Genomic DNA, 12,336 nt, shown 5'->3' on the forward strand with positions numbered 1-12,336 from the left:
ACCCCTTCAATGGATCATTATTGAATTTTGCATTGGACCTTGAAAGGACATTTCGTCCCTCCCAATACCCCCTTTTATTTTTGAAAAATGCGGCGCAACAAATACATGCGAAAATTATCCAGCGTAGTAGCACCTAGAAGCAGCTTATAAAGCACATCTTTAGTTCCTGCACATACCTGTTCATAAGTCCATGTAATAGACATACCTTCCTCGCAAATATGATCCGATCACCCAAGACTTGTGTTCGAGGACAAGTGACAAAAAATGCAACATAAATCACATTGGTAGTGAAAAAAAAAAGGTCTTGAAACTAGTACACGCGAAAAAACAAAAGGCTTCTTCCAAATTTTAATCAGAAAAATGCATCAAAGTGAAAAAATAAATAACTTCAAAAACAGCTTTGCAAAATAAAAATATTTTTTTTAACCAACCCCCCCCCCCCCCCGGCGGCGCGCAAAGACAGTATGAACTAGATATAAAGATCAGCAATAAGGTTTGATCATTGCAGGAAAATTGTTAGCAGCTTGAAACAGAATGTAGTAACCCTTGCGAATGTTAGCTTCAGTGAAACAACACTCGACAGTCTATGTTCTATGTTCTCTGTAGTTGTACAACTCCAGCATGGTTGGTTCTAGTGTTCAGAAATTACGTACAATCAAAAGCTAAGGAAGAAAAAGATCACAATGCAATAAAATGCAGACATGATATAGTACATACAGAAGAATAATAGCCTTAAGTATTAATTAGTCACCCTTTTTCACTCCCTCCAAGCTAAAGATTGACTGAACACCTGATTGCACAAATATCGACAATTATAACTTGTAGTCATATGATGTAAAATATGGCAACTGCCTCCAAAAATAGTTAAACAGATCTAGTTGCCAGAATGCCAAACTTTCGCAGTATACAGGAATCAGGATGTCAAATTGTTATTCAATCCTCTAAAGAAGAAAAGAAGCAATAGCTTCTGCAAGCAAGGGGAAACACAAACTCTGAGGATTCAAGGACAACCAGACAACCGCCTTTTATCTAAAACTCAATCCATCCAAGACATTCCCAAAAGAAACCAGTGTGAATTTCACGACACATTTATGACCCTCACCTCTTTTAAACATAAGAAAATAAAGATAATAAAATAAACCACTGAAATGCATCAAGATTTCAATTCTAGAACTCTTCTCATTATAAAAGGGGGCCAAAAAATAAATAAATAAAACACCCCAAACTTGCAGGATGAATATCAGTCATCACAATCACACAAACTATATGCCTTTCCATGGTCAAAGACAAACTATAACTGACAGCAGTATTAAAGGAAGGAAGAATCAAGCAGAATTGTGAAAGCTAAACAACAGACATGCAAATGTCCTGGACAAGTAATCATTCAGCAACTTAGTTTCAACTAGCGGACGCATATTTACAAGCAGAAATGCATGAAATTCTTCAAAAAAGCACTGCATATCCATTCCAGCTCACATTTAGATGAACTTGGTCCAACAACAAACCAAATTCAAATCCAATTCACAAATGGTTTGGACCGGTATCTCAGGACAAATGTCTTTCAACTTAAAACTGGTGTTGGATTGGATGTTAGACCAAAGTTCATCCAGATTGGGGTTTCCTTAAGATGCAACTTGGTGGGTGCCATGAAGGCTCTATCTTGTGTAGACAAAATTGCAGCAGCCCCACTAGATATAAGCAACTACTACAGTAAGACAACCAACTCAAACACTACAAGGAACTTTCCAATATAATTAGAACTGGAACTAGAGGCAACCAACTCAATAACCAAGACCTACTAATTGACTGATGAAGAAACGAAGTCTGCCATACACAAAGATTAGTTTGCAAATTGCAATCACTCAAGGTTACTGATAACACTTTGACAACAGTGTAAACTTTGACAAAAAAGTCAAATAAAGAGATCAATTAAGCTAGTTCAAATATTCCAACACCACTAATCAAGGTATTTACCCATTTCATTAATGCACCGATAAGACCACAGCAGGAACATACAATTATTCAGGGGCAATGTGTCCCATAGTTCCCTGGACTCAAGTTGCAATCTGATAATTTTGTATCCACCGAAGAAAGCTTCCAAGTTATCATCCAGATGGATGTTTCCAGGCTTTAAATCAGGGTGAACAATTTTACCATTGCAATGCTCATGCAGGTACTCCAGGCCATGTGCTGTATCAAAAGAAATTCTTTTCTAGCACATCAGTCCAGGCCTTTTTCTCCAGGTTTGACGTCTATTACAGGCACAAATAGATACTTTACAATTACTGAAAGATCATTCATATCACTGCAGATCATGCCCAATCATAACTAGCAAAAACAATGAATATCTCCCAATTCCACCTCAGTGACCAATAATACCTTGTCAAACAATTTTATGACAAACAAAAAATGGTTACTGGTATTCAAGATACACATTCACTATTTCCATTCTATGCTGCATATCTTCCCAGTAAATAATTCAAATTTACCGCATACTGTAGGAATGAATATTGTGACAAAATTCTTCACAAACTGAACCAGCTACGCAGAATAGATGCTACTACAAAAATCCCATTTATAGAAAAGTTTTATCACAAACTTTTTTCCTGCATTCAGAAACAAGATTAGTTTTTCCGTCTAAAATTGGGAATCCTCCTCTAAAGCTATTAGAAAAGATAATTAAGTTGTCCATAGGACAGTTAATGAACATGATTTTGAACCGTTGTAAAACAGATCTCTTGCATAAAACTTCAATGCAAGACTTGTCATTCAATGTTTGTCACTGAGAAATAAAATAAAATAAATTAAAATTAAGACTTGCTCTAAATTTTCTCACAATTCAATTTGAACTAACTTATCTAAGACGTGGTTTGAAGTTAAAAAATCTTCCCTGATTTAAAAAATTAGTCTTGATAACTTCAGCCAATTCCTTTCATATAAAATTCTTCACAACTATTTCCATACGTTTCAATACCTAATAAATTGTCTCTATCAAGTCTGAGCTGACGTCAAATCTTCACACCCTGCGATACAAATTCCACTGCTCCCCTGTTCCACCAATAGATATGGAACTTATTACCATTGTGAAGTGCCAGTAAGACACTTTTTCTATTTCTTAGTTTTATTGCAGATGGTGACCCAATAGCAACTGTGCAATAAAAACCTATTCTTTAGTTATTATTGCAACTCAGGAAAAACCAAATATTAATATTAAAGAATCCAATAATCAAGCCTATTGTCAATAAACAACTAAACAACACATGGATTTGTTTAAAAAAAAAGGACGGAGAGTTTCTTGGATGAACTATTCAAGGTTACTGCAAAGGAACGATATTTTTGCTACACTTCTACTGAATGTCTGTATAATTTAGTACAGCATTGACAATTAAACAGGAAGTGATCAGAACACTTTTTTTGGATCATACGTAAAAAGTTTGGGTTTACTCAAACGCAGTTAAAACAAATCAATAACCATGCCCATTTATGGGACCTCAAACTGTGAATCCAAAGCAAGAAACTGGTCTAGAAAGTTTTTACACTTTCAAACTGGCTGCACCTTTGGCACCATTTAGGAATTAAAATAAAAGTAACAATTTTATCTTAGAAAAAGTTTTCTCAAAATTACAGAAATGCAGCTTAAAACTTCTCTAGAAATTCAAAGTCACAAACTTTATATGCATATGCCATTTCGTTTCTTATTTCCAATAAAATCAAAATTAGTTATCCGAAGTAAAATTGACAGGCAAGCTAAATTACTGACACGCATGAAAAATGAACAAAAAGAACCTGTACAAGTTACCATTTAAGTGATATGCCACACTGAGGTTCTCCATGGAAAGGTCAACAAGAAGTCCCTTAGAAGAAGTGGTACAAATCCAATTAACAGCAGCAGATTTCTTTGATCTGCCACACTTGTCAATTGAACTTCCCTAAGCAATGCAGCTTCTCCACCAAACTAAAGACCTTGGAGGTGTTTCACAAAATATGACCAAGAGATCTCCTCTAAGGCTCAGTTGCATCAAAGATGATAAGTGACAACAGGATCCAATTCAAACCTAAATAATGTTAGTTCCAGCAAATTAAAGTTCAAAGGCCAAAATAAATGGCAGGACCAACATGTTGCAACTAATGTGAAGGTCCTCTTCGTTCCCCATCTATGAACTTCTTGCTATCGGGATCAATCTTCAGCATCAACATTAGCACAGAAGGATTGTTCTGATTCTCAGCAGATAAATCAAGTAAAAGGGAAAACGTAGATGCATCCAGCAAGAATCCTCTGTGAACCATTTCTTCATAATAGACCACTGCATCATCATAATGACCTCCCTTAAGGAGTCCTTGCAGAATGACATTGTATGTAACACTATTTGCCAAGCAACCCTTCTCTTCCATTTTTCCAATGAGCTCTTTAGATTCGATGAGCAGACCTTCTGAAAGCAGGCCAGAAATCATGGTGTTGTATATTGTGACGTTAGGGTCCAATCCTTTAAGGGAGAGATTGTTGAAAAGATCTCGAGCACTATCGAGCCTCCTGCTTTTGCACAACCCATCAATGATGATATTGTACATTTTTATGTGAAGATTTGTTCCATCAGTTTCCATTTCATGGAATAACTGCAATGCTTCATCGATATGTCCAGTCTTGCATAATCCATCCAGTACCACACAGTAAGTGGGAAAATCAGGCTTCATGCCAGAAGCTTGCATCTCATTGAAAATTTCTCGTGCACTAAGATACCTTCCTGAACTAAATAACCCGTGCAACACAGTGTTATAAATAACAATATCAGGTGTTAAACCTTTATGTGGAATCTCTCGAAAGAGCTTCATGGCTGCTTCCAATTTCTTGGTCTTGAAATAGGCATTTATTAGAATACCATAGCTATGGAGATTGGGTGTAAAGCCGCTAGCAACCATGGTATCGAAAACTCTCCTTGCGTCATCTATTCGGCTCTGTAAAAAGTACCCATTCATTAAGGAAGTGTATGTGACCAGGTCGGGATTTTGACCTTGCTGGATCATGATCCGGACTACCTCTTCAGCATCTTCTATACACCCTTCCTTACATAGTGCATCCACCACTATACTAAAAGTAATAACATTCGGAACAATTTTATAAACCTTCATCTCAGAAAAGAGCTTGTCAACGTCCCTCCATCTGCTTAAGTTGCACAGACCTTGAATCAAACAACTGTAAGTGACAACATTCGGGGGAATGCCCTTTTCAATCATCTCCTGTAAGAGGGCAAGAGCTTCATCAACCATTTTATCCTTGCACAAGCTGTCAATGATTGTACTGTACACATAAACGGTGGGCTTACATCTTCTTCTTTTTTCCATGACTCTTAGGAATTCAATGGCCGTTTGAATGTTCCCCACCTTACAAAGCCCATCTATCACAATCAGAAACATAACTTCATTGGGCTCGCAAAGTTTTTCGAATATTATCTTCTTAAACAATTCTTGTCCCTGGGGGACCCCATATTCTCGAAAGAGTCCTTTGAGTAGAGTACTAAAGGTGACTACATTAGGGACAAGACCACGCTTCATGAAAGCAGCCAACACAGGAAACCCCAAATCCACTCGACCCAAGAGGCAGTAACAATTAATCACAACATTGAGGGTGACCTCATCAGCAGGAATGCCCTTGACACACATATCTCTAAAAAGGGAAATAGCAGATACATAATGATTCTTCATCTTAACAATACGGTCCAGCAATTGATTGAACTGAATAACACAAGGCAGAGGCCTCATCCGGACCATCTGCCGGTACAAGCTCAGAGCATCATCAAGACTGTCGACATTATTAATATCATTCCTCAATCCCGGTTGAAATTTCAGAGCTTTTCCAGAAGAACTCTCAACTTTGCCACTAATAGCAGAATAAAAAGCTAATTGGGGTTTAGGGTTTGGGAATGCAGAGAGAAATGAAGCAAGAGTAGTGCACCTAGCAGTAGCAGCGGTACCTGATGAAGCCGCTGCTGCTTCCTGAGACTGAGCAATGGAAAGAATTATGGCAGAAGAAGCTCTTCTCTGCATCGCCATCATCTTCTGCTTCTACAGCTGATGAGGATACTCAGACCATACATCTCAAATGTGAATGAATGAATACGCGCTTTATCAGAGCTTAATTACTGAAAGTTGAATTAATTACTTGAAGGCTTTTGCAATGGCTTAATTTTCATTTTCTTCTCACATGCGAAATCTAGTGCAGTAATTGACTATTTGACCGGTTTCTTCGCTTTCGAAATGTTCTAGTGGTGAATTTATTAGGTGGCTTACTTTATAACAGACTAGTGTTAATTGTTGATTGCGGAAAGATTAGGTTGGGTGATTAAGTAAAAAAAAATTGTAAATAAGAGGTTTTGGGCTCTTTGACTTATTAAAAAATATAGAAGTTTTACTAGCCAACTTAAATCGAGATTTGAGAAAGTAATGCTTACAAAATATATTTTGTTGTTGGAGTTGAATATGTCTGTAAGGAGGATTTTTAAGTAGTACATCTTTACCACACAAATACGCATGGACCCAAGTGAGTAATCATTATAATTGCAATTTCATTTAAACAAACCAAATGTTGATTTTTTAAAGGATATACGAGATTGTTAATGGAGAGAAAGTATTACAAAATTGGGAAAATGATCGGTTTCATCCTTCAGATTTCACAAAAATATTCTTTTCATCCCTCATTTTTAAAACGAAACAATTTCGTTCTTGACATTTAAAAACTGAAGTTATTACATCCTTGAATCCAAATTTCAATCTGAATCGAACCACCAATCAACTTGATTACAAATTTTGGGGGTGTAATTGATAGATCACTTGGTTAACTCAACTTGATATTCATGTGAAATTTAATAAACCTAAAAATAAAAAATAAAAAATTATAACATAAAAAAGAAAAATTAATCTTTCCTACATTATCATTGTATACACTGACGGTTTTATGTACTGTCATATCATTTTAATTTAAATTTAAACATCAAATTTTATATTTATGATACACATCTAGATTCGCAATCGGATATACTAATAGTGCATGAAAAGATTTACCAAAAAAAAATCTACTATTCCAAGACAAAGAATGGCCTTTTATATTATAATTTTTATTTTTTTGGTTTAATAAATGTCATGTAAATATGATGAAGTTGACCGCGTGATCTGTCAATTCTATTTCCGAAATTTATTACTGAGTTATTGGATGGTTTGATTCAGATTGAAAATTAGGTTCAGAGATGTAATAGCTTTAATTTTTAAATGTCAGGGATAAATTTGTTTTATTTTAAAAGTGAGGGACGAAAAGAATATTTTTACGAAATATGAGGGATTAAACAGGTCATTTTCCCTACAAAATTTTCATTGAGGACAAAAAGTAAAATTAAAGCTTTTTTTTTTTTGGTTGATTGTAACACGAAATAAGCAAAATCCAAATACCCAGTTGATCCAATCGATTATTTTCAATAATATGTGTCACCTAATAAAAAAAAAAAGAATTTTGTTAGTTGCATATTGTACAATTTACATACATGCAAACATACACCAAACATATCCACACATACTTGAGTTCTGACTTAAATTGTTGAACCAAAATTGCTTTGCATCATTAGATATATAACTTACATGTTTAAGAGAAAAGAAAAAAAAAGGAGCATGTGGTTTTCCTTAATGATGCTTAGCAAAGTTGGCCATAAAATCTCTACTATAATAAACTCTCTACGAGCTATGGTGTTTTAAAAAATGTGTAATTAAATGCTTTTTTTGTTACCTATTAATTGTAGCTCAACATCTCCATTTTCAATTATCACGTTAAACTAACCACCACACTTACTGGACTTCCTTGTCCTCCCAACATCATTTTGTCCTCATTTTCTATTTTATAATTAAAAGCATAAAAATGTTTTAGTTGACACACTTAATAAATCATATGCCTTTTTTGTCCTATTTTGATATCATTCTTTATCTTATATCACATGCACATTGTTAAGAAAATAAAACAAGACAATAGACCAATGCAGAAACTTCACTAATAAATTTCAGAAAGATAGGAGATTCGTTGAAGATTCTTGAGGCGTATATAGAGATGTAATTGAGTCAATTCGAGCTCAAATATTGCCATATTCGAGCTCGACTCGACGTGCAAAAAAGATACTCGAACTTGAGTGAATAGTATCATTAGAACTCGAATTTGAGCTCGATGATTGCTCATAGAACTCGAGCTCGAGTCCATGCGAGTTCATAAATTTCAATTTTTGACAGCCCTTTAAAGAATTTCATACAACTAGAAACATTTCGTAAATTCAACAACTTTTTTTGGCATAAAGATAATTTCATAATAATAATATATTAACGAATTAAAATTAAAAAGCTCGATAAGGTTCGACGAACTTTTAAGCATTGTATCTGGATCCTGAAACTCGACTTGCTCGGCTTATTGAGCTGTTAAAACTCGACTCGAACTTGATCAACCCGAGTCCGAGTCAAGTTTTTGACCGAGGTGCTCGCGAGCAGCTCTGTTCGATTACAGCCGCGAGCAGTTCGGTTCGATAATAGCCCTAGGCATGTACAAACACTATCCTTAAGATGTTTATTGCCCCATTATACTTAGTAGTTTGTTTCTGAGTTAAAGCAATATATTTCTAGGATACAACAAAAATGAAGAACTTTTGATAGTAAAACCAAAAGGTCTTTTACTAAGAAAGAATCAAATTAACTAAGTTTGTTTTTACTAAAAGTTTGTCATTTATATAGGAAAGACAATCCAAAAGATAACAAAATTAAAAAGCCACAATTTCCTTACTTCAATGATCATCGAGAGGCTGCTTTAGTTTTTTTTATGGGCAAAATACCAAAACCATTTTAACGATCATCAAGAGGTTGTAATTAGTATCCTTCAATGAAAACAAAAATGCCAAAACCATTTCATCACTATAATAGTCATCAAGAGGCTACATTAAGTTTTGTTTTTGTCCAATATAATGAATTTAACAAACTTTATTTTCATTTCAATTCACAAACTATTCCAACAATCCCCCACTTTGTTTGTGAATGAAATAAATAAACTAATATACATAAAACACCATGCATAAAGATATATATCGTTAGATTTAAACTTTTCTTTTAGTGTTAGTATATCACTTTGAACTAATCAAATCTTGGTAGTTTTTAAAATAGTAAACCAAGATTTATAAATTAGCCTAGAAATACCACACACATGGCATATACATATTTGATCAATTCACAAAAATTTAGCACTATTAACGCCCATGTGCTCCATCATAGTTTCATAATCATTTACAAAAGTAAATCATACCTTTGTTGGAAATGGCACCACTTCTATGATCATATAGGTGAATACACTTTCAAACTTTATGTAATAAAGTACTTCGAAAGCAATTACATTTCAATAAGAATATAACTGATCATATATTCAACTTCCCATTTTACATACTAAAGGGGTAAATATGTATACAAAGTACTAGTATTCACAATCATAAGGTGAACAAATTTACATGTGGAGTTTTTTCAAGCGAATTTTAAAGCGCTGCTGCTTTTCATTTTGAGGTAATGCATTTGGCTTACATGGTGACGTTTTTCAACTATCTTTTTATATTTCCAATTACATATTTATCTCATATGCATTTGATTATAAAAAATACTACAACAATTATTTTAAATAATACTATATTTAAACACATCTTTCATGCCTATGATTAGGCTAGGAAATATAGACAACTAGCATGACGATTATATCAATGCTTTTAAAGGGTAGATATTTTCATGAATAATAAGAAGTGGTGGTAAATGCACACCATATGAATAATGATTTTCATGAACAATAAGAAGTGGTGGTAAATGCACACCATATGGATAATACTCCCATAAGTTTGAGTAAGGGGTCCATGGATGAAGATAGCAAGTTAGATTTCAAATAGTAACTAAATCTTTAATTTTTTATTGGTACAAAAAAAATTGGAGCAAAATAGCTATTAAATGCTGACTTTGATTTACTAGAGATATCGACCTATTCTATTCTTTTAGTTCGGTGGAAACAAAATCTCAACTAACTTTAAACAAGATTAAGTACTAATAGCCCATGTACTAATAAATTAACTAGTAAAAGATAGGGAAAGAAAAGAAATTTGTTAAATTACATCATTAAAATGAGTTGAGCACTCAATTCATCAATTTAGAACCCATTTTCATTCTTTATGACCACTATTCCCGAACAAAATAACCTATAATAGTCTATTGCTAAATTTTTGCACATAGTTTGATAAATTTTCTCTTTTTTAGAATTTTTGATTGATTAGTTACTCGTGTACCATCACGCAAGTTATTTTTTTGTTCAACGTTAACCCCTATTTGCTTCTTTATTAACAAAAATGAATTTAATAAATACGTGATTGCACATGAATATCCATCAATTGTTCCTTAGTAATTGTACATGAACCCCCATTTGCTCCTTAGTAATTGTGAATATCCATCAATTGTTCTAAATCTACTTCAAATTAGAAACATTAAAGGCTCATATTTGTTTTTAATGAAACCATAGGAACTAAAAAAGAAGCCACACTTAATGCCAAATATTGTAGATTAGATTTGCTTTCGTTGAAACGTTAGGGATTAAAAGCGCACAGGTTGGGAACCAAAACTGCATATCTCCTTGTTGCACTATGTACACTCATAATTTTTAAGGTGATTGCAAATAAACATATCATTGGTTCATTTTTATGTACACAAAGTCTAAAATTCTTTTGATTTCAAATAATACTTCATTTCATAATGTATGTTTTTTCGGTTTAAAGTAGGGAATAACTAATCACTTGTCAGAGTTAGGAGACAATATAAAGAGACAAAGTGGAATTTCTCCTACTTTATCTAATAAGAAATGTTATTTACTAGGCTCAAACTCAATTAAGGCCCGACTTGTTCACATGTATAATTATGTATATAATATACATATAATTGCATATTAAATGATATATATTATTATATATATTATAACATTAAAATATGAATACTTTATTTACAAATTCATTATAATTCATAAATATTAATATATTATATATAATTATGTAGTTAATAATAAGTTTGGACTGAACCCGATATAAGCCCAAAATTTATATTAAATGATGAGTTGAAATGCTCGAAAGCCCAATTTATATTTTAAAGCTTGGGCATGTCAAAGTCCAGTTCATGGAGCTCGACTGACTTTCCTGAACCTATTAACAAGAACTCCCTTGATCACTTGACCAACGTTAATAATCTTAAATACATGTATTGACTACCTTGTTAATGAGAAAAAAAAAAATAGAATAGAGCAAAAGTTCAAACTATATGTGGCAAGGAAAAATTAGAAGGTGAGTTTTTTAAAATATAATGGAGCTTATACTCATTGGCTGAGTCACACCCATAATTCAGAAGTTTCTTAAGCCTTAAATTCATTCTGAATTATTCCTTATTTTTTAGTTGGAATTCGATTATGGATAAAAGAACTTCCTATGTAATACTATTCCATTTTTTATGAGGAATCGGTATCTAATGCATTCACCGATTTCAGTATAAAATGAAGGAAATGAATAGTTAAATGGTCGATTCCTTTTTTTTTTTTTTTTTTTTTGTCGTCTTAATTTTTGCCTCTCCGAGGCCGAGGAGAAAGGAGGCTCAGCAGGTAGTGGGGTGTGCCATGAGAGACCCACCCCCAAAAAGACTAAAAGACAAACTCTATGCCTTTCCATAAGGGGGACACCCAAACTTGCAGGATGAATATCATTCATCACAATCACACACAACTCTATGCCTTTCCATGGTCAAAGACAAACTATAACTGACAGCAATACAAAAAGGGAAGGATCAAGCAGCATTGCGAAATATAAACAATAGACATGCAAATGTCCTGGACAAGTGATCATTCAGTAAATTAGTTTTAACTAGTGGACGCATATTTACGAGCAGAAATGCCGACGTTCTTCAAAAAAGCATTGCAATTCCATTCCAGCTCAGATTTAGATGAACATGATCCAACAACCAACCAAATACAATCCAATTCACAAATGCCTTGGACCGGTATCTCAGGACAAATGTCTTTCAACTTAAAGCAGGCTGTGGATTGGATGTTAGACCAAAGTTCATCTAGATTGGGGTTTCCTTCAGATGCAACTTGGTGGGTGCCATGAAGGCTCTATCTTGTGTAGACAAAATTGCAGCAGCCCCACTAGATATAAGCATCTACTACAGTAAGACAACCGACTCAAACACTACAAGAAACTTTCCAATTTAATTAGAACTGGAACTAGAGGCAACCAACTCAGTAACCAAGACCTACTAATCGAC

At 33.9% G+C, this 12,336-nt stretch overlaps 1 protein-coding gene across 3 annotated transcripts; it reads right to left on the reverse strand.

The window, feature by feature from the left end:
- Positions 1-482: 482 nt before the first annotated feature.
- On the reverse strand, positions 483-6,244 carry LOC113700681 (uncharacterized). Of its 3 annotated transcripts, none has more exons than XM_072059707.1 (3): positions 3,800-6,244; positions 2,975-3,048; positions 483-2,252 (listed from the first exon to the last, which is right to left on the reverse strand). In XM_072059707.1, the coding sequence occupies exon 1, from the start codon at positions 6,049-6,051 to the stop codon at positions 4,126-4,128; it is 1,926 nt and encodes a 641-aa protein (XP_071915808.1). In that variant the 5' UTR covers positions 6,052-6,244; the 3' UTR covers positions 483-2,252; positions 2,975-3,048; positions 3,800-4,125. The 3 variants fall into 3 exon arrangements, with proteins under 3 accessions (XP_071915808.1, XP_071915807.1, XP_071915806.1); XM_072059706.1 differs by having other exon boundaries at positions 483-2,606; XM_072059705.1 differs by having other exon boundaries at positions 483-3,048.
- Between the last annotated feature and the right edge of the window lie 6,092 nt (positions 6,245-12,336).

The sequence above is a fragment of the Coffea arabica genome, chromosome 7e (assembly GCF_036785885.1).
Source record: "Coffea arabica cultivar ET-39 chromosome 7e, Coffea Arabica ET-39 HiFi, whole genome shotgun sequence".
Lineage (NCBI taxonomy): Eukaryota > Viridiplantae > Streptophyta > Magnoliopsida > Gentianales > Rubiaceae > Coffea > Coffea arabica.

What these genes read in the sequence shown, in the direction of transcription:
- LOC113700681 (XM_072059707.1), bottom strand. Translation starts at nt 6,051, where the DNA reads ATGATGGCGATGCAGAGAAGAGCTTCTTCTGCCATAATTCTTTCCATT.